The sequence below is a fragment of the Ascaphus truei genome, chromosome 1 (genome assembly GCF_040206685.1).
Source record: "Ascaphus truei isolate aAscTru1 chromosome 1, aAscTru1.hap1, whole genome shotgun sequence".
Classification (NCBI taxonomy): Eukaryota; Metazoa; Chordata; class Amphibia; order Anura; family Ascaphidae; genus Ascaphus; species Ascaphus truei.
In genome coordinates, this window is record NC_134483.1 from 395,189,581 (window position 1) to 395,214,981 (window position 25,401).

At 47.2% G+C, this 25,401-nt stretch overlaps 1 protein-coding gene across 1 annotated transcript in view; it reads left to right on the forward strand.

Moving 5' to 3' along the window:
* NAF1 (nuclear assembly factor 1 ribonucleoprotein) overlaps positions 1 to 21,738 on the forward strand; it is a 104,342-nt gene extending 82,604 nt beyond the window's left edge. Inside the window, exon 9 of the mRNA XM_075612278.1 lies at positions 20,917 to 21,738. Within this exon, the coding sequence (XP_075468393.1) occupies positions 20,917 to 21,380 (464 nt within the window). The 3' untranslated portion in view covers positions 21,381 to 21,738. The remainder of the gene's footprint in view (positions 1 to 20,916) is intronic.
* The last annotated feature ends 3,663 nt before the right edge of the window (positions 21,739 to 25,401 follow it).

Here is a 25,401-nt window from a genome sequence, read left to right on the forward strand (position 1 = left end):
GCGATCACCCAGGGTAGAAAAATGGTGATGGAAAATGAGGAACCCCTCAAGTTAAGATGTCCTGATGATATGTGCTTAGACTGTGTGCCATATATGTGTGTGTGCAGGGTACTGTGTACCCAAAGGGTCCATACGTCACAGTTTGTGTTGGAGTGCACCAATGAACAGTCTCCAAGTAGGAGATGACAGTAGGAGAGATAGAAGCTCCTCTAAAACAGAGAATATATTTAACTGGTTATGTACCAGCTTAACTCGTGACTACTTAGTGGTGTACAAGGTACAGTGTACCCGACTATGCATGTGTCATAGTGAATGCTGAGTTTATTCCAAAGTCTGTCCCAAGTGTAATTTAGGAGTGGGGGAAATAGAGATTCCTCTAGAGCAGGCCTGCACAACTCGTAACGTGAGAAGGGCCGAACTGCTCCAAGGGAAAAAAAAATTGTGCCGCACGGGTAAAATCATCATCATCATCTCTCCTCCAGCACTTCATCCTCATCATCCTCATATATCTCCCTCACCCTTCAACATCATCCTCATATCTCCCCCAGAACCCCTCACTATCAACCTTTGCGATACTCCCTATCTATCTCTCGTACCCCCATCTATCCCCCTCACCCACACACATAATACTCCCCCTCCACTTCAAACATACAATAACCCCCTGCACACCACACACATCCCACCCCCCCTGCACCTCACATGAACCCCCCCTGCACCTCACATCAAGCCCCCAGCACCTCACATCAAGCCCCCAGCACCTCACATCAAGCCCTCAGCACCTCACATCAAGCCCCCCAGCACCTCACATCAAGCCCCCAGCACCACACATCAACCCCCCAGCACCACACATCAACCACACATCAACCCCCCAGCACCACACATCAACCCCCCAGCACCACACATCAATCCCCCAGCACCACACATCAACCCCCCAGCACCACACATCAACCCCCCAGCACCACACATCAACCCCCCTGCACCTCACATCAACCCCCTGCACCTCACATCAAGCCCCCTGCACCTCACATCAAGCCCTCTGCACCTCACATCAAGCCCCCTGCACCTCACATCAAGCCCCCTGCACCTCACATCAAGCCCCCTGCACCACACATTAACCCCCCCAGCACCACACATTAACCCCCCCAGCACCACACATTAACCCCCCCAGCACCACACATTAACCCCCCAGCACCACACATTAACCCCCCCAGCACCACACATTAACCCCCCCAGCACCACACATTAACCCCCCCAGCACCACACATTAACCCCCCCAGCACCACACATTAACCCCCCCAGCACCACACATTAACCCCCCCTGCACCACACATTAACCCCCCCTGCACCACACATTAACCCCCCCTGCACCACACATTAACCCCCCCTGCACCACACATTAACCCCCCCTGCACCACACATTAACCCCCCCTGCACCACACATTAACCCCCCCTGCACCACACATTAACCCCCCCTGCACCACACATTAACCCCCCCTGCACCACACATTAACCCCCCCTGCACCACACATTAACCCCCCCTGCACCACACATTAACCCCCCCTGCACCACACATTAACCCCCCCTGCACCACACATTAACCCCCCCTGCACCACACATTAACCCCCCCTGCACCACACATTAACCCCCCCTGCACCACACATTAACCCCCCCTGCACCACACATTAACCCCCCCTGCACCACACATTAACCCCCCCTGCACCACACATTAACCCCCCCTGCACCACACATTAACCCCCCCTGCACCACACATTAACCCCCCCTGCACCACACATTAACCCCCCCTGCACCACACATTAACCCCCCCTGCACCACACATTAACCCCCCCTGCACCACACATTAACCCCCCCTGCACCACACATTAACCCCCCCTGCACCACACATTAACCCCCCCTGCACCACACATTAACCCCCCCTGCACCACACATTAACCCCCCCTGCACCACACATTAACCCCCCCTGCACCACACATTAACCCCCCCTGCACCACACATTAACCCCCCCTGCACCACACATTAACCCCCCCTGCACCACACATTAACCCCCCCTGCACCACACATTAACCCCCCCTGCACCACACATTAACCCCCCCTGCACCACACATTAACCCCCCCTGCACCACACATTAACCCCCCCTGCACCACACATTAACCCCCCCTGCACCACACATTAACCCCCCCTGCACCACACATTAACCCCCCCTGCACCACACATTAACCCCCCCTGCACCACACATTAACCCCCCCTGCACCACACATTAACCCCCCCTGCACCACACATTAACCCCCCCTGCACCACACATTAACCCCCCCTGCACCACACATTAACCCCCCCTGCACCACACATTAACCCCCCCTGCACCACACATTAACCCCCCCTGCACCACACATTAACCCCCCCTGCACCACACATTAACCCCCCCTGCACCACACATTAACCCCCCCTGCACCACACATTAACCCCCCCTGCACCACACATTAACCCCCCCTGCACCACACATTAACCCCCCCTGCACCACACATTAACCCCCCCTGCACCACACATTAACCCCCCCTGCACCACACATTAACCCCCCCTGCACCACACATTAACCCCCCCTGCACCACACATTAACCCCCCCTGCACCACACATTAACCCCCCCTGCACCACACATTAACCCCCCCTGCACCACACATTAACCCCCCCTGCACCACACATTAACCCCCCCTGCACCACACATTAACCCCCCCTGCACCACACATTAACCCCCCCTGCACCACACATTAACCCCCCCTGCACCACACATTAACCCCCCCTGCACCACACATTAACCCCCCCTGCACCACACATTAACCCCCCCTGCACCACACATTAACCCCCCCTGCACCACACATTAACCCCCCCTGCACCACACATTAACCCCCCCTGCACCACACATTAACCCCCCCCTGCACCACACATTAACCCCCCCTGCACCACACATTAACCCCCCCCTGCACCACACATTAACCCCCCCCTGCACCACACATTAACCCCCCCCTGCACCACACATTAACCCCCCCCTGCACCACACATTAACCCCCCCCTGCACCACACATTAACCCCCCCCTGCACCACACATTAACCCCCCCCTGCACCACACATTAACCCCCCCCTGCACCACACATTAACCCCCCCCTGCACCACACATTAACCCCCCCCTGCACCACACATTAACCCCCCCCTGCACCACACATTAACCCCCCCCTGCACCACACATTAACCCCCCCCTGCACCACACATTAACCCCCCCCTGCACCACACATTAACCCCCCCCTGCACCACACATTAACCCCCCCCTGCACCACACATTAACCCCCCCCTGCACCACACATTAACCCCCCCCTGCACCACACATTAACCCCCCCCTGCACCACACATTAACCCCCCCCTGCACCACACATTAACCCCCCCCTGCACCACACATTAACCCCCCCCTGCACCACACATTAACCCCCCCCTGCACCACACATTAACCCCCCCCTGCACCACACATTAACCCCCCCCTGCACCACACATTAACCCCCCCCTGCACCACACATTAACCCCCCCCTGCACCACACATTAACCCCCCCCTGCACCACACATTAACCCCCCCCTGCACCACACATTAACCCCCCCCTGCACCACACATTAACCCCCCCCTGCACCACACATTAACCCCCCCCTGCACCACACATTAACCCCCCCCTGCACCACACATTAACCCCCCCCTGCACCACACATTAACCCCCCCCTGCACCACACATTAACCCCCCCCTGCACCACACATTAACCCCCCCCTGCACCACACATTAACCCCCCCCTGCACCACACATTAACCCCCCCCTGCACCACACATTAACCCCCCCCTGCACCACACATTAACCCCCCCCTGCACCACACATTAACCCCCCCCTGCACCACACATTAACCCCCCCCTGCACCACACATTAACCCCCCCCTGCACCACACATTAACCCCCCCCTGCACCACACATTAACCCCCCCCTGCACCACACATTAACCCCCCCCTGCACCACACATTAACCCCCCCCTGCACCACACATTAACCCCCCCCTGCACCACACATTAACCCCCCCCTGCACCACACATTAACCCCCCCCTGCACCACACATTAACCCCCCCCTGCACCACACATTAACCCCCCCCTGCACCACACATTAACCCCCCCCTGCACCACACATTAACCCCCCCCTGCACCACACATTAACCCCCCCCTGCACCACACATTAACCCCCCCCTGCACCACACATTAACCCCCCCCTGCACCACACATTAACCCCCCCCTGCACCACACATTAACCCCCCCCTGCACCACACATTAACCCCCCCCTGCACCACACATTAACCCCCCCCTGCACCACACATTAACCCCCCCCTGCACCACACATTAACCCCCCCCTGCACCACACATTAACCCCCCCCTGCACCACACATTAACCCCCCCCTGCACCACACATTAACCCCCCCCTGCACCACACATTAACCCCCCCCTGCACCACACATTAACCCCCCCCTGCACCACACATTAACCCCCCCCTGCACCACACATTAACCCCCCCCTGCACCACACATTAACCCCCCCCTGCACCACACATTAACCCCCCCCTGCACCACACATTAACCCCCCCTGCACCACACATCAACCCCCCCCTGCACCACACATCAACCCCCCCTGCACCACACATCAACCCCCCCTGCACCACACATCAACCCCCCCTGCACCACACATCAACCCCCCCTGCACCACACATCAACCCCCCCTGCACCACACATCAACCCCCCCTGCACCACACATCAACCCCCCCTGCACCACACATCAACCCCCCCCTGCACCACACATTAACCCCCCCCTGCACCACACATTAACCCCCCCCTGCACCACACATTAACCCCCCCTGCACCACACATTAACCCCCCCTGCACCACACATTAACCCCCCCTGCACCACACATTAACCCCCCCTGCACCACACATTAACCCCCCCTGCACCACACATTAACCCCCCCTGCACCACACATTAACCCCCCCTGCACCACACATTAACCCCCCCCTGCACCACACATTAACCCCCCCCTGCACCACACATTAACCCCCCCTGCACCACACATTAACCCCCCCTGCACCACACATTAACCCCCCCTGCACCACACATTAACCCCCCCCTGCACCACACATTAACCCCCCCTGCACCACACATTAACCCCCCCTGCACCACACATTAACCCCCCCCTGCACCACACATTAACCCCCCCCTGCACCACACATTAACCCCCCCCTGCACCACACATTAACCCCCCCCTGCACCACACATTAACCCCCCCCTGCACCACACATTAACCCCCCCCTGCACCACACATTAACCCCCCCCTGCACCACACATTAACCCCCCCCTGCACCACACATTAACCCCCCCCTGCACCACACATTAACCCCCCCCTGCACCACACATTAACCCCCCCCTGCACCACACATTAACCCCCCCCTGCACCACACATTAACCCCCCCCTGCACCACACATTAACCCCCCCCTGCACCACACATTAACCCCCCCCTGCACCACACATTAACCCCCCCCTGCACCACACATTAACCCCCCCCTGCACCACACATTAACCCCCCCCTGCACCACACATTAACCCCCCCCTGCACCACACATTAACCCCCCCCTGCACCACACATTAACCCCCCCCTGCACCACACATTAACCCCCCCCTGCACCACACATTAACCCCCCCCTGCACCACACATTAACCCCCCCCTGCACCACACATTAACCCCCCCCTGCACCACACATTAACCCCCCCCTGCACCACACATTAACCCCCCCCTGCACCACACATTAACCCCCCCCTGCACCACACATTAACCCCCCCCTGCACCACACATTAACCCCCCCCTGCACCACACATTAACCCCCCCCTGCACCACACATTAACCCCCCCCTGCACCACACATTAACCCCCCCCTGCACCACACATTAACCCCCCCCTGCACCACACATTAACCCCCCCCTGCACCACACATTAACCCCCCCCTGCACCACACATTAACCCCCCCCTGCACCACACATTAACCCCCCCCTGCACCACACATTAACCCCCCCCTGCACCACACATTAACCCCCCCTGCACCACACATTAACCCCCCCCTGCACCACACATTAACCCCCCCCTGCACCACACATTAACCCCCCCCTGCACCACACATTAACCCCCCCCTGCACCACACATTAACCCCCCCCTGCACCACACATTAACCCCCCCCTGCACCACACATTAACCCCCCCCTGCACCACACATTAACCCCCCCCTGCACCACACATTAACCCCCCCCTGCACCACACATTAACCCCCCCCTGCACCACACATTAACCCCCCCCTGCACCACACATTAACCCCCCCCTGCACCACACATTAACCCCCCCCTGCACCACACATTAACCCCCCCCTGCACCACACATTAACCCCCCCCTGCACCACACATCAACCCCCCCCTGCACCACACATCAACCCCCCCTGCACCACACATCAACCCCCCCTGCACCACACATCAACCCCCCCTGCACCACACATCAACCCCCCCTGCACCACACATCAACCCCCCCTGCACCACACATCAACCCCCCCTGCACCACACATCAACCCCCCCTGCACCACACATCAACCCCCCCCTGCACCACACATTAACCCCCCCCTGCACCACACATCAACCCCCCCTGCACCACACATCAACCCCCCCTGCACCACACATCAACCCCCCCTGCACCACACATCAACCCCCCTGCACCACACATCAACCCCCCTGCACCACACATCAACCCCCCCTGCACCACACATCAACCCCCCCTGCACCACACATCAACCCCCCCTGCACCACACATCAACCCCCCCTGCACCACACATCAACCCCCCCTGCACCACACATCAACCCCCCCTGCACCACACATCAACCCCCCCTGCACCACACATCAACCCCCCCTGCACCACACATCAACCCCCCCTGCACCACACATCAACCCCCCCTGCACCACACATCAACCCCCCCTGCACCACACATCAACCCCCCCTGCACCACACATCAACCCCCCCTGCACCACACATCAACCCCCCCTGCACCACACATCAACCCCCCCTGCACCACACATCAACCCCCTCTGCACCACACATCAACCCCCTCTGCACCACACATCAACCCCCTCTGCACCACACATCAACCCCCCCTGCAACACACATCAACCTCCAGCACCTCACATTAGCCCCCAGCACCTCACATTAACCCCCCACATTAACCCCCCCCCCCCAGCACCTCATATCAAGCCCCCAGCACCACAAATCAAGCCCCCAGCACCACAAATCAAGCCCCCAGCACCTCACATTAACCCCCCACATTAACCCCCCTGCACCACACATCAACCCCCCTGCACCACACATCAAACTCTCCTGCACTTCAAACCAACCCTCCCCTCCGCTTCCCTCCCCTACCTTGGCTTGCTGTGGAGGAGGCGGTGGCAGATCAGGCAGGAGTGCACGCACGCTCTAGCAAGCAGCAGGCAGGAAGTGCCTCAATGCTAGAGCGTGTTGCTACCCTGCGAGGGGGAGAGCTGGCTCGCGGGGGAGGGTGACAGCGGGCTCACGTGGGGTCGCGGGAGGGAGGGGGAGAGCAGAAAGCCGCCGCAGGCCGCACAGTGAGTGCAGGAGGGCCGCCCGCGGGCCGCGTGTTGTGCAGGCCTGCTCTAGAGAATATATTTAACTAATTAAATGCTGACCCAAGTAGTGGCTGCTAGATGATAAAGATCTTCATGTTTAAGCCTAGTAGTCGGTTTGCGTATATATTGCGTACAGGGTCTGGCATCACGTGTCAGACCCTGTAATATCAACGTTGGTATACCAGATGTATCAAGATAAACGTTCAAATGAGGTTATATATACATCGAAATTTTAACCCTATGTTAGGGAGATACTGAGAACCGGACACTTCATTGCTAAAGATTATCCCATATGTGGGACACATCAGCCAAAAGGAAGGTATATTGTCAGTTCGTAGAGTCATTTATATAGGCTGATACATATTGTTAGCATAATAAATGCTTTCAGATTGTCGTAAGCATATCATTAAGCGTGCTAATCGTTTGCAGAGTGCCGCAATCTCTTCTGGTTGAATGTAACTGCATATATAAGCGCAAATTTTGGCAGAGTGGTAAAATAATATATATATTTATTTGATGAGGCTAGCTTAAACCATGAGACACAGTACTGTCGGCAAAGACCCGACGTACGTTTCGTCGCTCTGTGCGACTTCTTCCGGGGTGCCGACAGTACTGTCTTATGGTTTAAGCTAGCCTCATTTTTACCAATGTTATACCTAAACAAGATTCTAGGCCGCAAACGATCTCTGCTAGCAGAGCTACTATAATGTAGATGAAACTAATCTCTGCATGATGCTATGTTAAAAGAAAATCCTGCTGTTGTGCAATAAAGAAAAACAACACATCTGCCAGGCTTTTACTTCACTACAGTCAACAATAGCCACAGCTCTTATCTACCAACTGTGTTACGAAAACAAGTGTGAGCATTGCTTACACTATTGAATGTTGACACTCAGAGTCTGAATTGGAAGTTTGTAATTTTATAAACTTCGTTAAGGTATTAATTTTTATAATCAAAGCTGCAACATTATTTTGGTTGGTTGGTTGGTTGGAATTGTATACTAATTGTGTACTAATCATATAATTTACAGAATACTTTTTATAAAGTTAAAAGTCTTATTGTACATAAACCATGAACTGAAGAGAAAAGAACCCCAATAAAGCACTCTTACACTATGTTGAGATTATTAATTGATTAAAAATTACATTTTATTAGAAACATAGTAAAACAATGGGATTTAAAATGGGATTAAACAGAATGACAATACGCTGAATTCCCTTGGGGGATAGTGTGATCCCTGGGTTGGTAGGTATTGTTAGTGTTGCTTGGGTACACTAGCCCCCAAGCGACCTTAAATCAGGAAGCCTTGGGGGAAGCTTATATAAGGGATTTAATGCAATCCTTATATGTAGTGCCAGGTATACTAGTTGTGCAAGTGGTGCATTAGTGTTGAGATAACACTGCATATGGCTGATAGATTCATACAGCCTTGTGTTAGCAGTAAAGCGTCATATCAATCTTGATACGATATTGCAACTGTGTTATCTCAGGGGTTAAGTAATCAGTTAGATAGTACTGCCCTATAGAGTAACACCAACAGAGAAGCTTAAGGTCTTGTAAGTAGATCCTAATGCTAAGATGTTGATTGCACACAGTGCAAGTATAAAAGAACATATAGGACACTCTCCACACTGGTCATGATTAACTTGTAGCGAAACGTGCACGTCGGCAGAACTCTTCACATGTGCACGCGCTAAGCCCTCAGACGCTGACATTTAGACTCAATGGCAGAGTGAGTCAGCGTTGTGGCTTGGTTCCTGCACTATATACACTCCTGTAACACCTGATGGTCTAAGGGAGCCGTTCAACCAAGGGATTATACATATTATACTGACAAGTACATAGATACTTTAGAGCGTACTTACCTTTGCTGGTGCCTTTTACCCCATACTGCACATTGCAGATCAGCCGCTATACAGGGGTATTTAGGCACTATTTAGCTCACAACTGGTGCTCCTATTCATTGGTAGTGAGCATACTTACCTTGCTGGTGCTATATACCATATACTGCTCACTGCAGAGTAGCCCTATAAAGGGATACTGAGGTACAGTAATCAGCATTTAACTGGTGCACTTATTCAATGGTTAAGATTATTTCAACCTATTGATCAGTTAGTTCACAACCTTATATGGATAGATAGAACCCTTTTGGGTTCAGGGCAGATTGCTAAGCAACTTGCCACTATTTTATCTACATGGTGTTCTATCTAGTTTAGCACTCTTTGCAGTTCAGCAAAAGTACTAAGAGTGCCCTATATGTTCTTTTATACTTGCATTGTGTGCAATCAACATCTTAGCATTAGGCCTTGCCCCCGCTGCCTGCTACAGCATCCGCTGTGGCGGACGCTGCGCTCACGAGAGCCCTCCCCGCAATGGCGCCGGGCCCGCTGCGAGGGGGGGGCCGCAGCGCTCGCGCGAGAGCTACTCCTGCTCTCAATAGAATTGAGAGCAGGAACTCGCATCGAGCGGCTAGGCACGCCCCCCGGCGGTTCAGCCAATGAGGGCGAACCTGCCGGGTGACGTCATGGCCGCGCCCCCGTCACTCCTCCGCCACGCCCCCCCCCCCCCGGTCTCTGCTCCTGCAGTGAGCTGCAGACCGGGGAATCGCCGGAACGCGCAGCCAAAAGTGCGGGCGCGTATTACAGCGCCGTGACCGGGGCTTTAGCCTTAGGATCTACTTACAATACCTTAAGCTTCTCTGTTGGTGTTACTCTATAGGGCAGTACTATCTAACTGATTACTTAACCCCTGAGATAACACAGTTGCACTATCGTATCAAGATTGATATGACGCTTTACTGCTAACACAAGGCTGTATGAATCAATCAGCCATATGCAGTGTCATCTCAACACTAATGCACCAATTGCACAACTAGTATACCTGGCGCAACATATAAGGATTGCATTATATCCCTTATATAAGCTTTCCCCAAGGCTTCCTGATTTAAGGTCGCTTGTGGCTAGTGTATCCAAGCAACACTAACAATACCTACCAACCCAAGGATCACACTATCCCCAAGGGAATTCAGCGTATTGTCATTCTGTTTAATCCTATTTTAAATCCCATTGTTTTGCTATGTTTCTAATAAAATTTAATTTTTAATCAATTATTCATCTCAACATAGTGTAAGAGTGTTTTATTGGGGTTCTTTTCTCTTCAGTTCTTTATCTAAATATGCCCCATTAGCCTAGATAATCCAGGAATGGGGAGGGGGAGAAGGGAGGGGTAAGGGATGCTCCCGCATCAGCAGGTATAGGGTAAGTTTGTAATGGTGTGTCAAGCAAAATACCGGTGCAAAAGAGGAAAAGGTATAACTAAAGCAAAAAAAAGAAAAAGTTCCTCCTTGAATGCACTCGGATAAGCCAGTGATTGATAGTAATGAGTGTATTTAAAAACCTTTTAATCACAAGAGAAGGTTAAAAAAGGGTTGTATAGAGGGGCATGGTATATGTAATCCAGGGCCAGCCCCTAATAGGCAAACCAACAGAATCGTCCTCACTCGTGAGGAGATATAGGTATTACAACACCTTCATGTGGAACTGTGTCGCTCAGATAATCCCCTTTACTATAATACCAGATTAGAAGGCCCATATACCCTATGGAGATCCTTTTATCAATAATTCAATGAACCTAACATGGTGTAGGTCATTGAAGCTAAGTCTGGAAGGGTGATTAGTTTACACCGAATGGACAGATGGTATATATCTGGGTGATGTCCCTAGTCCACTTAAGCGGTGTGTACAAACAAATAAACGAAACATGGTGAAAACAATAACAACGCAACAAAGATGATCATCATAAAATGAATACTCAACCACCATGTACATGTAGTAGTGAGATGCGTAGCTGAATAGTGTGTGAGCTCTGCAAAGGGCAAGCACAAAGTGTGCTAACGGAGACGCCCTGAGGCACGGTTCAAAGACCGTATCCAGTTATAGCCTCTATATACTAATAGATGTTTAGTGCAGAGATCAAAATCACAAATAACCTCTCTAGAGTCCGGTATTTAACACTAATCAGGCCCAATAGTTATAAGTGGCTGATAGGTACACGGGGTAAGGAACAACCTGACTCATAAATCATATTGAGTCTCCCTCTGAGCAGGTAAATATAATATATACACAGCTAGGGCTGATAATGGTCAGTGGACAATACCCCTGGTTACACCCCCCTCTCTATTGTGCATATATTATGCTGGTAACCTGAATGGTAGCTATGGTAGAATGGAGACATGGCAAACATAACAATGCACAATAAACTACCAGGACAAAAAAGTATCTTTAGTCCTAATAAAGGTGCTACTTAGCTCCTGGGTGCATTCAGAAGCCGTTACACCATCGTTGGTGGAAGGGAACGGCAGCAGGATACCAGGGGAGGGGTGTTCCGGTCTCGAGGCGGCAGCTACAGCCGCGGAGGCGCCATCTTGGGTGCGGTGACGTCACCACGCTCGTAGTCACCTGACGCAAGTTTCGCGCGGGATCGCGCTTTCTCAAAGGTACGTGCACGCTCTCAAAGTGCACTTTAAGTAGCTAGTGGTTGCCACAGCGACCGCTGGGGGCGTGTCTCCCCTTCGTCGCTTGCTTGCCTGAACTGCTGCACTGTCTGCTTCACAGCAGGCTCTAATTAATGAATCATAACATGACCTGCACATATCTGGGGGTATTGTTAACCCTAGTTGTTAACCATAGTGCAGTATCATCGTCCATATGCACCCCAAGGTATTTATGTGTCATGTGTGCCATATGGATACTGCGGATGCAGATAAACAGAAGCCCCAATAAAATTGTGTCATATTATCTTAGTGGTTCTCCTTAAAGTGGCAGTATCACATAGATACAGTAGCTATATCCTTGCCCCAATAGAGTGTGATAGGGGGTCCAGTACCCTTAACTATGACACATTGTGACAGTTTAGAACATGGGGTAAAACAGAAAAAGGAAGGAAAGGAGGTAGGTGGTTCTCCTAAAAGTGGCTATGCGTCAGGTGACTACGAGCATGGTGACGTCACCGCACCCAAGATGGCGCCTCCGCGGCTGTAGCTGCCGCCTCGAGACCGGAACACCCCTCCCCTGGTATCCTGCTGCCGTTCCCTTCCACCAACGATGGTGTAACGGCTTCTGAATGCACCCAGGAGCTAAGTAGCACCTTTATTAGGACTAAAGATACTTTTTTGTCCTGGTAGTTTATTGTGCATTGTTATGTTTGCCATGTCTCCATTCTACCATAGCTACCATTCAGGTTACCAGCATAATATATGCACAATAGAGAGGGGGGTGTAACCAGGGGTATTGTCCACTGACCATTATCAGCCCTAGCTGTGTATATATTATATTTACCTGCTCAGAGGGAGACTCAATATGATTTATGAGTCAGGTTGTTCCTTACCCCGTGTACCTATCAGCCACTTATAACTATTGGGCCTGATTAGTGTTAAATACCGGACTCTAGAGAGGTTATTTGTGATTTTGATCTCTGCACTAAACATCTATTAGTATATAGAGGCTATAACTGGATACGGTCCTTGAACCGTGCCTCAGGACGTCTCCGTTAGCACACTTTGTGCTTGCCCTTTGCAGAGCTCACACACTATTCAGCTACGCATCTCACTACTACATGTACATGGTGGTTGAGTATTCATTTTATGATGATCATCTTTGTTGCGTTGTTATTGTTTTCACCATGTTTCGTTTATTTGTTTGTACACACCGCTTAAGTGGACTAGGGACATCACCCAGATATATACCATCTGTCCATTCGGTGTAAGCTAATCACCCTTCCAGACTTAGCTTCAATGACCTACACCATGTTAGGTTCATTGAATTATTGATAAAAGGATCTCCATAGGGTATATGGGCCTTCTAATCTGGTATTATAGTAAAGGGGATTATCTGAGCGACACAGTTCCACATTAAGGTGTTGTAATACCTATATCTCCTCACGAGTGAGGACGATTCTGTTGGTTTGCCTATTAGGGGCTGGCCCTGGATTACATATACCATGCCCCTCTATACAACCCTTTTTTAACCTTCTCTTGTGATTAAAAGGTTTTTAAATACACTCATTACTATCAATCACTGGCTTATCCGAGTGCATTCAAGGAGGAACTTTTTCTTTTTTTTGCTTTAGTTATGCCCCATTAGCACCTGCACTTAACTACATCCCATCCTACTATTGGTTAGCAGTAGGGGAGGTCTCTTTCTATAGTTCATTGTACATAAACCATTTCAGAAGCAAAGAAGGTTTAAGCTTCCCAGCAGATTTGTAACACTTCCGCAGTATTGAGTCTGGTTCATAAAACACAGATCCAGCCAGGTAGCGGATGAAGGTTGGTAGTTATCTTAAACGTGCTAGTGTCCTAATTATGTAACTAACAGGCCCTTCCCTGACAATTACTTGAAGCATTTGTATCTAGGTGTATTTACGTTGAAAAGATCTTGTATGTATAAACATAGTGACTCAACAGAACATTATTTATGAAAAGTCCATTGTAAAACGCTAAACAAATCAAAATATATGAAATCGCAATATATTCTGAATTCATTTGTAGTTGTCTATATGCAAAGAAGGGTGTGTACTTGAAACAAATAAAAGATTAGCCTTCTGTAATCTGAAAAGAATATTTAAAATGGAAATGTATGCAAAGACCGTGCATCACTATGGCAACTACTTATTGCATGACACATTTAGATAATGGATTCATAAATCTATTTGTAAATTTGATTGTGGTATAAAAGAGCATATACTAAGTTTATGCTCAGGATGACTACAATTCTGCTGAATCTTTCTTCACTTAAGAAGAAACGTTAGGTTATTTATCTTTCTAATGATGAAATTCATGAAAAGGAAACCAATAATTCGTAATCGGCTTGTGCTGTAGAATGTTGGTTCTCAGACCTTTCCCCTGAATTCTGAGCAATGTCTGATGTTCTTCCAGCCAAGGAATATTCTTTGCATAGGTGTTGGCCTGTGTTTTTGTTTTTTGTTTTGTTTTTTTTAGTGTATTGGTTTATTATGACAAGTGGTCTTAAGGAGTCATTTAAGAACTCCTGCAGTAGAATGTATTGGTACCTCTTGTTTTCAAGTTTGTCCTGGGCACAGAGTTATGATGACAAATTCATAGTTACATTAAGTGAGCAGGGTTATTATATGTTATATACAAGACATTGCATGCACAGTAAGAGATAATGTTATAGGCGTATGTATCTAGATTAAAATGTGAGACGGCTTTAGTTTTGAAAGAATTTTGACTGGTGGTGGCTGTTAGAGTCTCTGGTAGATTGTTCTAGTTGTGGTGTGCACGGTAAGAGGAGCGGCCGGATACTTTGTTGAATCTTGGGACCAAGAACAGTCTTTTGGAGTCCGATCTCTGATAATAAGTGCTGCATGTGGTAGGGGTGAGGAGCTTATTCAGATGGACGGGTAGCTTGCCCAGAAAGTATTTGAAGGCAAGACGGGAAAGATGAAAATTGCGCCTAGACTCAAGTGATGACCAATCTAGTTCTTTGAGCATTTCGCAGTGATGTGTGTTGATGTTGCATTGGAGGACAAAATGGCATATTGAATAATGTAGTATCAAGTTTGCTAAAGTGGGTTTGGGGTGCCGTGCCATATACTATGCCCCCACAGTCTATGATTGGCATTAGCATCTGCTGTGCGATATACTTTCTGACCAGCAGACTTAGGGAGGATGTGTTCCTATAAAGTACACACAGTTTGGCATTGGCTTTGGATGTCAGGGGATCAATATGCAACCCAAATGTTAAATGGGAGTCAAACCATATGCCCAAGTATTTAAAAGTAGTAACAGGGGCTAGGAAGGCATTAGTGTTCTGATGTGGAGCTCATTCATTGGAAGCTTTAAAAATTTAGCCTAGGTCCCAAATACCATTTTTAGTCTTGTCAGTGTTTAAAAACTGTTTTTTTTTGGGGGGGGGGGGAATCCAATTTTCAATTCTCAAAAAGTCAGATTGAAGTACGTGTTCAAGGTTGTGGAGGCTAGGGCTGTATGCATATAAGATTGTCATTCGCATACAGTACATGTGTGTTGAAGCTCCCTTACAAGCTGTAGGAAGAACATTGATGAACACTGAGAGAGTATGGGCCCCAGAACAGAGCCTTGTGGGATACCACAGGTGGTATCCAAGGGGTTGGAGTTAGAGCCTGAGATAGACACATGTTGGGATCTACCTGGTAGGTAGGAGTAAAAACAGTTTTAGTGCATGCTTCCCTTTTCCAAAGAACTGGAGTTTGTTTAGCAAGATAACATGATCAATGGTATCAAAAGCCTTTGCAAAATTTTGGAATAATGCACCAGTAAGTTGTCCCAGTTCCATTCCACACTGGATCTCATTGCAAACTTTTAGCAGGGTAGTTACCGTGGCCTGTTAGGGGCGAAAGCCAGATTGGAATTGGCTAGGAAAATTTGTCTTGATATAGTAATCGCTTAATTGGGAGTGGACACTTTTTTTTTTTTTATGACTTCGGGTACTATTGAGAGAAGACAGATTGGCCTGTAGTTTGAGACTGTGTTTTTGTCCCCACTTTTGAAGATTGGGACAACTCTGGCAGTTTTCCATTTGTTAGACCTCAATTACAGTGGGTGTGACGCCACGCGCCGACAACAGACCTCTTCTCTATGAGGCTGCCCATAGTGCACGCGAGCGATGCAGAGAGACCCGCGGCTTTTGAAAAGACAAATAATTTTGTCTTTCCACATGACTGCTGCGTCACGTGAGAGGTTCAGCCAATGAGGACGAAAAAAAACGCTTTGGGCTGCGTTTATAGTAAGGGCCACGGCGACACGACTGCCATCCATATAGCGTTTCCTTCACTCTGGTGCCAGGGAGATGGCGACTGGGGGGCGTGGCCTTGGCATGGCAGTGAGTGGGTCGCCCTCATTGGTTGAGCCGCTGACATCACGCGCTAATCGCTGAAGTCAATCCTTTGATTTCCAGCGATCGGGACCGTGTGACGTCAGCCGTAGTGGTCGCGTCCACTATGGGCACCCGCGACTGACTGCATGTACTTGCTACGGTGCTGCGCAGTCGCCATAGCCAGTACTATAAACGCAGCCTTGTGACGCCTACCCACGCCTCCCCATCACCTCAGACCTCTGTGCAGAGATCTCTCAAGCAATAGACGCGCGCAATGCCATGTGCCCACTATAAACGAGCCCTAAGGTATATGGCCTGCAGACAGAATAGAGTTGACTAGGGAAGCAAGCGGTTTGGCAATTGCTAGGCCACTAAATGGGAATTTAGATTGCAATAAGTCAGGTCCACATTGGCTGTTCGGTTTCAATTTCCTCTTATGATACTGGGCCAATTTGAAAATTGTGGGCAGTAATGGGAGAGGGTGGGGCTATAGAGGTACTCAGAATGAGGTTCATGTTTGTAGTTTGGGTTGCGTTTTGCTAATAAGTTAGCACACCCCACAAAGTATTAATTGAATGCATTTGCAATGTCAGTGGGATTTGTCAGAGTAATATCCTCCTTAATGATATGACGTTGTTGATGGCCAGAAGGCTGGAATATATTGTTGATGACTTTCAAGAAGTTTCCTAGATTTGATGTATTCTGGCGAAGATTGTGCGTGTCTTGTTTGCCTTGTACACATATTCTTCAGGCATCTGTAGTTAAGACCCTTGGTAGTTCCAGTTACTTTGTAGCTTTTCCACAAGGCATCCCAAAGATGGTAGAGCACTATAAGGTCTGCTGTAACCCATTATGGGTGGGCCCCCGTACTCTTATTCTGCGTAGAGGAGCATGGGTATCACAGAGTTTTAATAACTCGGATTGGAAATAGTTGAGTGCAGAGTCACAAAATTAAGTCTATTCTGTACAAAGGAAAGCTAGATCAGCCAGCTACTGTTGTGGGTTAACTTCGGGCTTGATTGGGGTGGTTTGATTTTCTTTACACAGTACACTATTGCATGCTCACTGAAAATGTCAGGTAGGTTGCCAGAGGATTTGATTCTGCTGGGATTAGAGGAGAGAATCCAGTTTAGCAAGGAATGGTTGGGAGATTTCAGGTTTGTCTGTGTGGGTATGGAAATTAGTTGTTGGGTTAAGTGACTCGAGTTGTATCTGGATTTTTATATTTTGAGTCGAGCCAATTGTAGTTGAAATCCCCCAAAACTAGCAGCTCACTCTTCCCATTCATAGAGGAAATTGAGCCAAGAAACTGGGTGATATCAGTCAGAAACTGTAGAGGTGCTTTAGGGAGGTGGTAGATGCCAGCAATCAAGGAGGGTTTAGGAAAGGGGAGGCAGATTTTGCCAACTAGGATTTCAAATGAGGGTTGGCTTGGGGGCAATTTAGCAGCGTAAATTGTAAAATGGCTGCAATATAAAATAACACCTCTTCTCTTTGACCTATCTTTCCTAGAAATTGCATATCCATAAATGGCGATATTTGCATCGATGGTTTTAGGGGTTCGCCATGCTTCAGTGAGAATGATGGCTTTGGGGTTATGCATAAGGCACCATGCCCTTAGTTATCCAGTTTGGGCAGCAGGCTCCGGATATTTATATGGGCAGCAGACCTTTTTGGAATTTGAAGGGGGTGTTCTCAGTTGTATGGGACAGAGTAGAAATGGGAGGGCCTGGGTTAAGTTGAATATCCCCTGCTAAAGAGAGTAACCGTATAAATAGAAATTTGAGTAGTTGTTGCAAGTTGTAAATTTGTGATGTTTGCCATTAGAATGAGCGGTGGTTGGTGTGCTGGTTTTCAGAGTTCTCCACCAACATTCAGTAGATAGTGCAAGGCTTTTAAGTAATCCAGGGTGTATGATGATATTGGGTGTGGGCCAGGAGGGAGGAGTTTGTAGTAGATAGAGTAACATTTCCATGAAGCCACAAGAAAGAACAGCGTTGCGATAACTAGCAGGTTTATTATCACAGAGGTAGGTAACTCTGCATGGTGCTGTTTTGAGCCAAGTGAGTGTGTGCAGAGTAAACAGCAGAGGTGTGCCTTTTTCTTGCCAACATGTTTTGCTGCATTTGCAATGCTAGGGTATGTTCAGGGTTTGCAGAGGGATTTGGAGGGGGAGGGGGGTGGGAGAGGCAATTGTGTTCAGTCAAGTGGTGGGAGAGGCTGCAGTAAATAAAGTGTAAAGGGGGAATTAAAAGTGCAGGCTAACAAGCATGGGATAATAGTGTAGTCAGATAATCTCACCGTTTGTTACCTTGTGTCGAAGTGTTTGCAGAAAGATCCAGTCCCTAGTCGACTTCTAGTCAAACTATAGTCTAACTATATATTTTCACTTAAACATGTTCACTTTAAGATGCAGCACTCTTAAGATGCTAATACTACCCTGCTAATGCATCACTAAAACGAGTCCCTTAATGGAATAAGCATGCCATTTGCCTAGATGCAGACATCTTAATTAGATGGGTCATGTCTAAAGTATATATATAAATGCCTAGAAATTACTGATACACAATACACAGGTCTCTTGTGCATTTAGAGCAACTGCTCCACTTAATGTTTGTTTAAAAAAAAAATCCTCATTTAAACGCTAGCAATACATTATATAATTTGCCTCAGTCTTACAAAGCTGAAATGTTAATGTGCAGTTTATTTGATTTTTGGTTTGGAGTATTTGTAAAATATTACAATGTATTGTTCCACTAGAGGATGTCTATGTATTTGCATCACTCAGATTCTTATGATTTTGAGTCTTTCATAAAGTCCTGTGACAAGGAGACGGGATTATGATGAACCCTATTCCAGGAAGGTTTTCTGAACAAGCTGGATCCATTGTGTGTTTTTTTTTTTTAATTATATATATATATATATATATATATATATATATATATATTACCCTATGCTTTCGCTTGTCCAATATTTGGATGTTGGTGATTTTGTAATGCACAGTCTGCTTGACAAGGGTTTTTTGTATTGTATCCGCTGCTTGCATAACTTACTACTGCTGTGCTTCTGCAAATACAGGGGCTTATGCAGAGAGGATCGAGATTAACAGGGAAAACGGCAATGAAATATCCACAAATTTGGGATATATTATGGCCGTATGCAGAAAGCGCCGTTACCTTCTTTTAGCAGATGGTAGTAAAATAGCCAAGTTTTCCTGGCTACCTGGAACACGCCAAAGTAAAGGGCAGAATGGCGCGTTCCAGCGCTTCGGTCCTTCTTGCATTGCACGCTAAAATAGCATGGCGCGTTCCAGGTACTCGCCACGAGTTTGCCGAGTTTTAAACCTCAGAAAAATTTTCAGGGCACTTTTAAAAATCGCGCCATTTTCTTCCGAGTTTCAGGATTTCTGCCAATTTTTTCGCCAGAAGATGGCGCTATTTCATTATCTATGCTCTCTGCATAAGCCCCACAGTCACTGGATTAAAAGCATAAAGGCTTTTTGTATTTTATTTTTTTTAATATGTGAAACTTTCATTTGTAATGCCATCTGCTTTACATTTTTGTTCATCTTATAACCATATCTGACAGGAATGTGGGGGCTACTAAATAATTTGTAAACTGTACAATTTCCTTTGTGTTCATGATTGTTCTAATGCTTTGGGCCTCATGCAGAGAGCATCGTTATTTCAAAACTCGCCATTTTTTGTTCAATTTCGCGCAGAAAACGGCAGAAAATGGCGAGTTCCGAAAAACGCGCCATTTTGTTTTTTCAATTGCTAAAACTCGCCTCGCGGCTGGCGAGAACCTCCATCTCGCCATTTTTAAAACTCTCCGAATGCAGAGAGGTGCGAACGGCATAAAGCGGCTGTTCGCGCCAAAAAATGGCGCGATTCTCGCATTTTTGCCGCGCCAGGAAAAGATGGCAAGATGGCGCTCGCCGCCTATAGTAAAGGGGAAAAAAAGGCGCGAATTTGTTTTTACACGTTTCTGAAGCGCGCATCTCGCCAATTTAAACTCGCCACACGCATCCATGTTAAACATAGCAGAATTCGCACTTTTCTGCATATGGAGAATAAAACTCTCCAAAAAAGCTACTTTTTATGAAATTCGCCAATTTTAAAATTCTATGCTCTCTGCATGAGGCCCTTTGTTTAAAGCCATTTCAAAACTATATAAAAACAAGTGTAAATATTTTGGTTTCATTGTCTCTCAGGAGCAGATAATGTTGTGTTGATGCTTAAAATACAGTGAAGAATTACCTTTTTAACAGTGTATTTTTCTTTTTCCTTTAAAGCAAGCAGTGTCCAGGAACAGAAGCATAGTTATGGCGAGCAGAAACCTTCAAAACCTCATCCTAGAAAAGATCATGGACCACGCTTCTCACGGGGTAGAGCGTCACACCTCCATGGAAATGCGTTCGGACAGCCCCATAGAACATATTTCCCTACTGGCTTTTCAGGACAACATTTGATGCAGCAATCTTATCCCTTGCACAATACAGGCTCCCAGGAATATTCTATGACACTACCACATAATGGTCAAGGTCATATTATGCCACATCTTTATAGACCTCATTTTGGAGATGTCCACCACTTTTCTGGACCGCCTCCACCTCTCCCAGATATGGTTTGGTCAGAGCCAAACATGCATGTTCCTTACATGCAAAATTCACCATTCTTTCCTCCACCACCACCACCACCTCCTCCTCCTCCTCCTCCTAGAAACCCTAACCATTCTCATTTTGGCCCTCATTATTAGTCTTTCCATCGCTTTTTTTTTTTTTTTTTTTAAGTCCTGATGGACTGCCATGAAAAATAACGGGCTTATTTTTTTTTGTTTATTTTTTTTTTTTTTTAAATGGTTTTTCGATAGTCATTTTTATTATTCCTTTTTTTTGTTTTGTTTTTTTTTTAACCTTTGTGATTTTGCTTTAACCATGTGTCAAATAGCAAATCTATTCAATCATTTTGTTATCGCTCTACATTTTTAAGAGTGTCCAAACTATAACATGTGAACTTTATTTTTGTAGTTCTATCTTGTAAATTTTCCAGTAATGTGCGATCTATGCGATTATGGTATGATTTAGACTAGAGTAATAAAAGTGTCACACTGAACCAAAGTGAGGTCGTTTTTTTTTTTTTTTTTTTTTTTATTTCCTATACATGTTGTATATTTTGCCTTTTGTTAAGGTACCCAAGATACTGTCGGTATTGCTGCTGAAAAAGTTTAGATTAAATTAAACAAATATTCTATACAATTTTTTTTAAACTAGGAGATTTTGACAGTTCTAGATCTCTACGGCGTGTCTCCAAAGCACGTCCCGTACTACACATTCCGAACGGGCAATAATGTTGGCACAGGAAGGGTAAAATGTTGCTTAAAGGTATTTTTCTTTTCTTGTGCTTGAGTCCAAATAACTTGCATTGATACCTTGCAAATCTCTTTTCACAAATGGGGGGGGGGGGAGTGTGTTACAGGCCTAGCTAAACCCTGATATGAGCTTTTCAGATATTTACATATATACAGTATTAGGGGAAATTCATACTGCAGCATTTCAGAGAAGCTTAATTTAAAGCATCACAACATTCCTTAAGGTTATGAAGTCTTAAAGGCCACGACATCTCTGTTGTTCTTATGAAGAGCTTAAACTAGGATGTTATCTTTAAATAAATAGAACTCTACAAGTGATAGAACTATGCACTGCAAAATGAGGTAATCTGTGATCAATTGACTATCACATAAGGAGACAAATGCAATTGATCTTGTGAGTTTGTAGTGAGTAGCTGGCCATGTTTTATTTAATTGCTCTGAATTCCAAAAGGCAAACCCAATGTCACACTTTCACAAATCTCAAAATTGCAGTAAGTATGAAAGCCGGTAACTTCTCTTGGAGAGAAGTGCTTTAACAGCTTAAGGGGCTTATTCTATATCAGCCAATCGGCCAAAAATGGCTTTAAATTCCCCATTGAGCAAAGGAAAACCTGCAATGACCAAACTGGCTTGACTAAAATGTTTGGTCTTATCAAGCTATAGACTGAATTGCAGGATATAATGTATAATTAAAAAGTATAAGCTTACTATACACTAATATTGTACAGTATCTTAAAAATGTATATAGATATAATCCTCCAAGGCTCTATTGGAGAAAGAAATACACAGGAGGCACACAGGCACCTAAAAATTGTAAGTGTGTCAATAATCGCCACTAATTATAATATAAAGATATATAAAAAGAAAGAGAGAGAGAGCCTCCGCTGCAGGTGCTCAAAACCAAGTACTGTACTACCAGTTCACTTGGAACCTGGTGGCTAATAAAATTGTCATTAATTATGGACATACATATCTTCACAATATAGCATGAAATGTCCAATCCAGATGGTGCTGCTTTCTTAGTCAGGGATGCAAACCTGCCACTTCAACGTGTGAAGAAAAATAGAAAAGACCTCATGGTCCAATAAAATCCAAGTTTAAAAAGCAGTGGCTTTAGAGGTTGTACAGATTCGTAGATCGTTCTTCCTCTGCATGGATACTCTGCCCTTTTACTCAGTTCGTCCGCTGCTGGCAGACGCTTGGGTAGTAACTCGGCTGTTCATCTGCAACATGTGATCTTCCGATGGTGCGTCCCAGCATCACTACGTCCTAGCGTCGCTTTTGTGCTGTGTTGCCATCATCCCAGATCCGCCTACTAGAAGACTCAAGGACGTAGGGCCGCTGGGATTTCAGTGAATGCCCATTAGTAATGACGAATAATGAAATAAATGCAATACAGAAAACTAATTTTAAATAAAAAATAAATGATCTTTAAAATGTGTCTTGGCTACATGCTTTCATTTTATTATGGGTTTCTAGAAATAACTGGCATTGATGCAGCAATCCCCTCTACTGACCATAACAATAAATGACAGCATTATTTTGTTATTGTGAAGTCATTATGGTGCTGTATTCAGCAAATCCATCCTTTTTTTTCTTACATTTTCAACAAATACAATATCCAGAATGCATATCCATAAGTAAAATGACAGCTGCCGAACACACACAAATGAAACAGGTTGCTCTGCTAACCGCTGATTGCTACGGAAATAATAAACATGACAACTGCTAACCGCACAATAACCAAGAAAGCATATGTGATTAATGAAATGGTTCAGATATGTTCAAAGAAACGTCTGTTCTGCAACCTTCATGATGAATATTGAATCGAGAGAGGTCAATTGGTTTACCAGTAAATTCAAGCATCGCTTCTGCACTGAACGCTATTGGTGATAAAGAACTGCTTGGTTTCATTTGTCATTCCCCTAACACTAAAAGCTACTGGTTTTTTTTTGTTTTTTTTTTGTAAGTTTAAAACCTTATGCGTATGAATATAATTTATATTTATTTCCTGAGCATCTCCATGGCAGTGGGCACCAATGGGTTAATTCCACCTTCTAGCGGGGATAGGACAAATTAAATACTTGCACCTGTAGGAGGCCCTAAATATAGCCACTCCTCCACAGGTACAGCTATAGCTGGCTGTTGTTGACCATTTGCCTTGCGAGGTTCCAGCGGCCAGTCTAATGGCCCATCGGATTAACACAGCGGGGGTCCCCTACCAGGCTTCACCTGTCTGTAAGAGCCGCGCAGTCAGAGAGACTGAATCAGTCACTCTACCTGCGCACCTCTAACAGGCGATCGCGGGGCTTTTATTTTAATCACACAGTGTTGTAGCAGGGGGTCTCCTGAGCTGAACCACATTGATATCAGATACAGGAACCCCCTACCTCCCGAGATACAGACCCCGGTATCGGGTGCCAGTATCCCCGCAATGTTAAAATCATCCGCGTCACGTGACCGTGGGATTTATATCCTGGAGGGGGATACCGGCAACCCATACTGGGGCCGGTATCTCGGGAAGTAGGGGGGTCCTGAGGCTGAAATCAATGCGGTTTAGCTCAGAAGACCCCCTGCTCCCAAACACTAACAAAAGCCAAAAAAAAAAAACATTACCGTAGCGGCTAGCCGCTAACGTAATGAAGCTGCTTAAATTGTATTTTTCCTAATAGTGTGCGGGGGCAGGGGCTCTCCTGAGCTGAACCGCATTGGTTTCAGCCTCTGGAACCCCCTGCTTCCCGAGATACAGACCCCGGTATGAGGTGCCGGTATCCCCCTGCAGGATTTAAATCCCCTGGTCATGTGACGCGGAGGATTTTAACATTGCGGGGATACTGGTACCTCATACCAGGGTCTATCTCTGGATGCAGGGGGTCCCCGAGGCGGAAATCGATGCGGTTCAGCTTGAAACCCCCTGATCCCGTACACTATTAGTAAAAATAAAATGAAAGCAGCTTCATCACTTTAGCGGCTAACCGCTATGGCAATGAAGGTGTTAAGCAAGGCTACCTGGTTTATTGGGGGATGTGGGGGTGAGTGAACGGGGTAATTGCTCCAGGGTGGGTGGTTAGGCCTACCGGAAGGTTGCGGGAGGGGTTAACCCCTTCATTACCTTAGCGGTTGTAACCGCTATGGTATTGAAAGTGTTTACCCCTCCCACTGCCCACCCGAGAGGCCTAACCCACACACCCTTGGGCAACTGTCCCCTTAACTCAATCGTCCTACTACCAATAAATACAAGCATCAATAAATACATTGAACACCCCCCCCCCCCCCCAACACATACAGTACACTAATGGGCAAAATCCCTAGTATCCATATCTGGATAATAGCTCATTTGCCCATTTAAAAATAAATAAAACATAACCAAAACATTAACCAGCCAGCATATAGTAAATTAAAGTTCTAC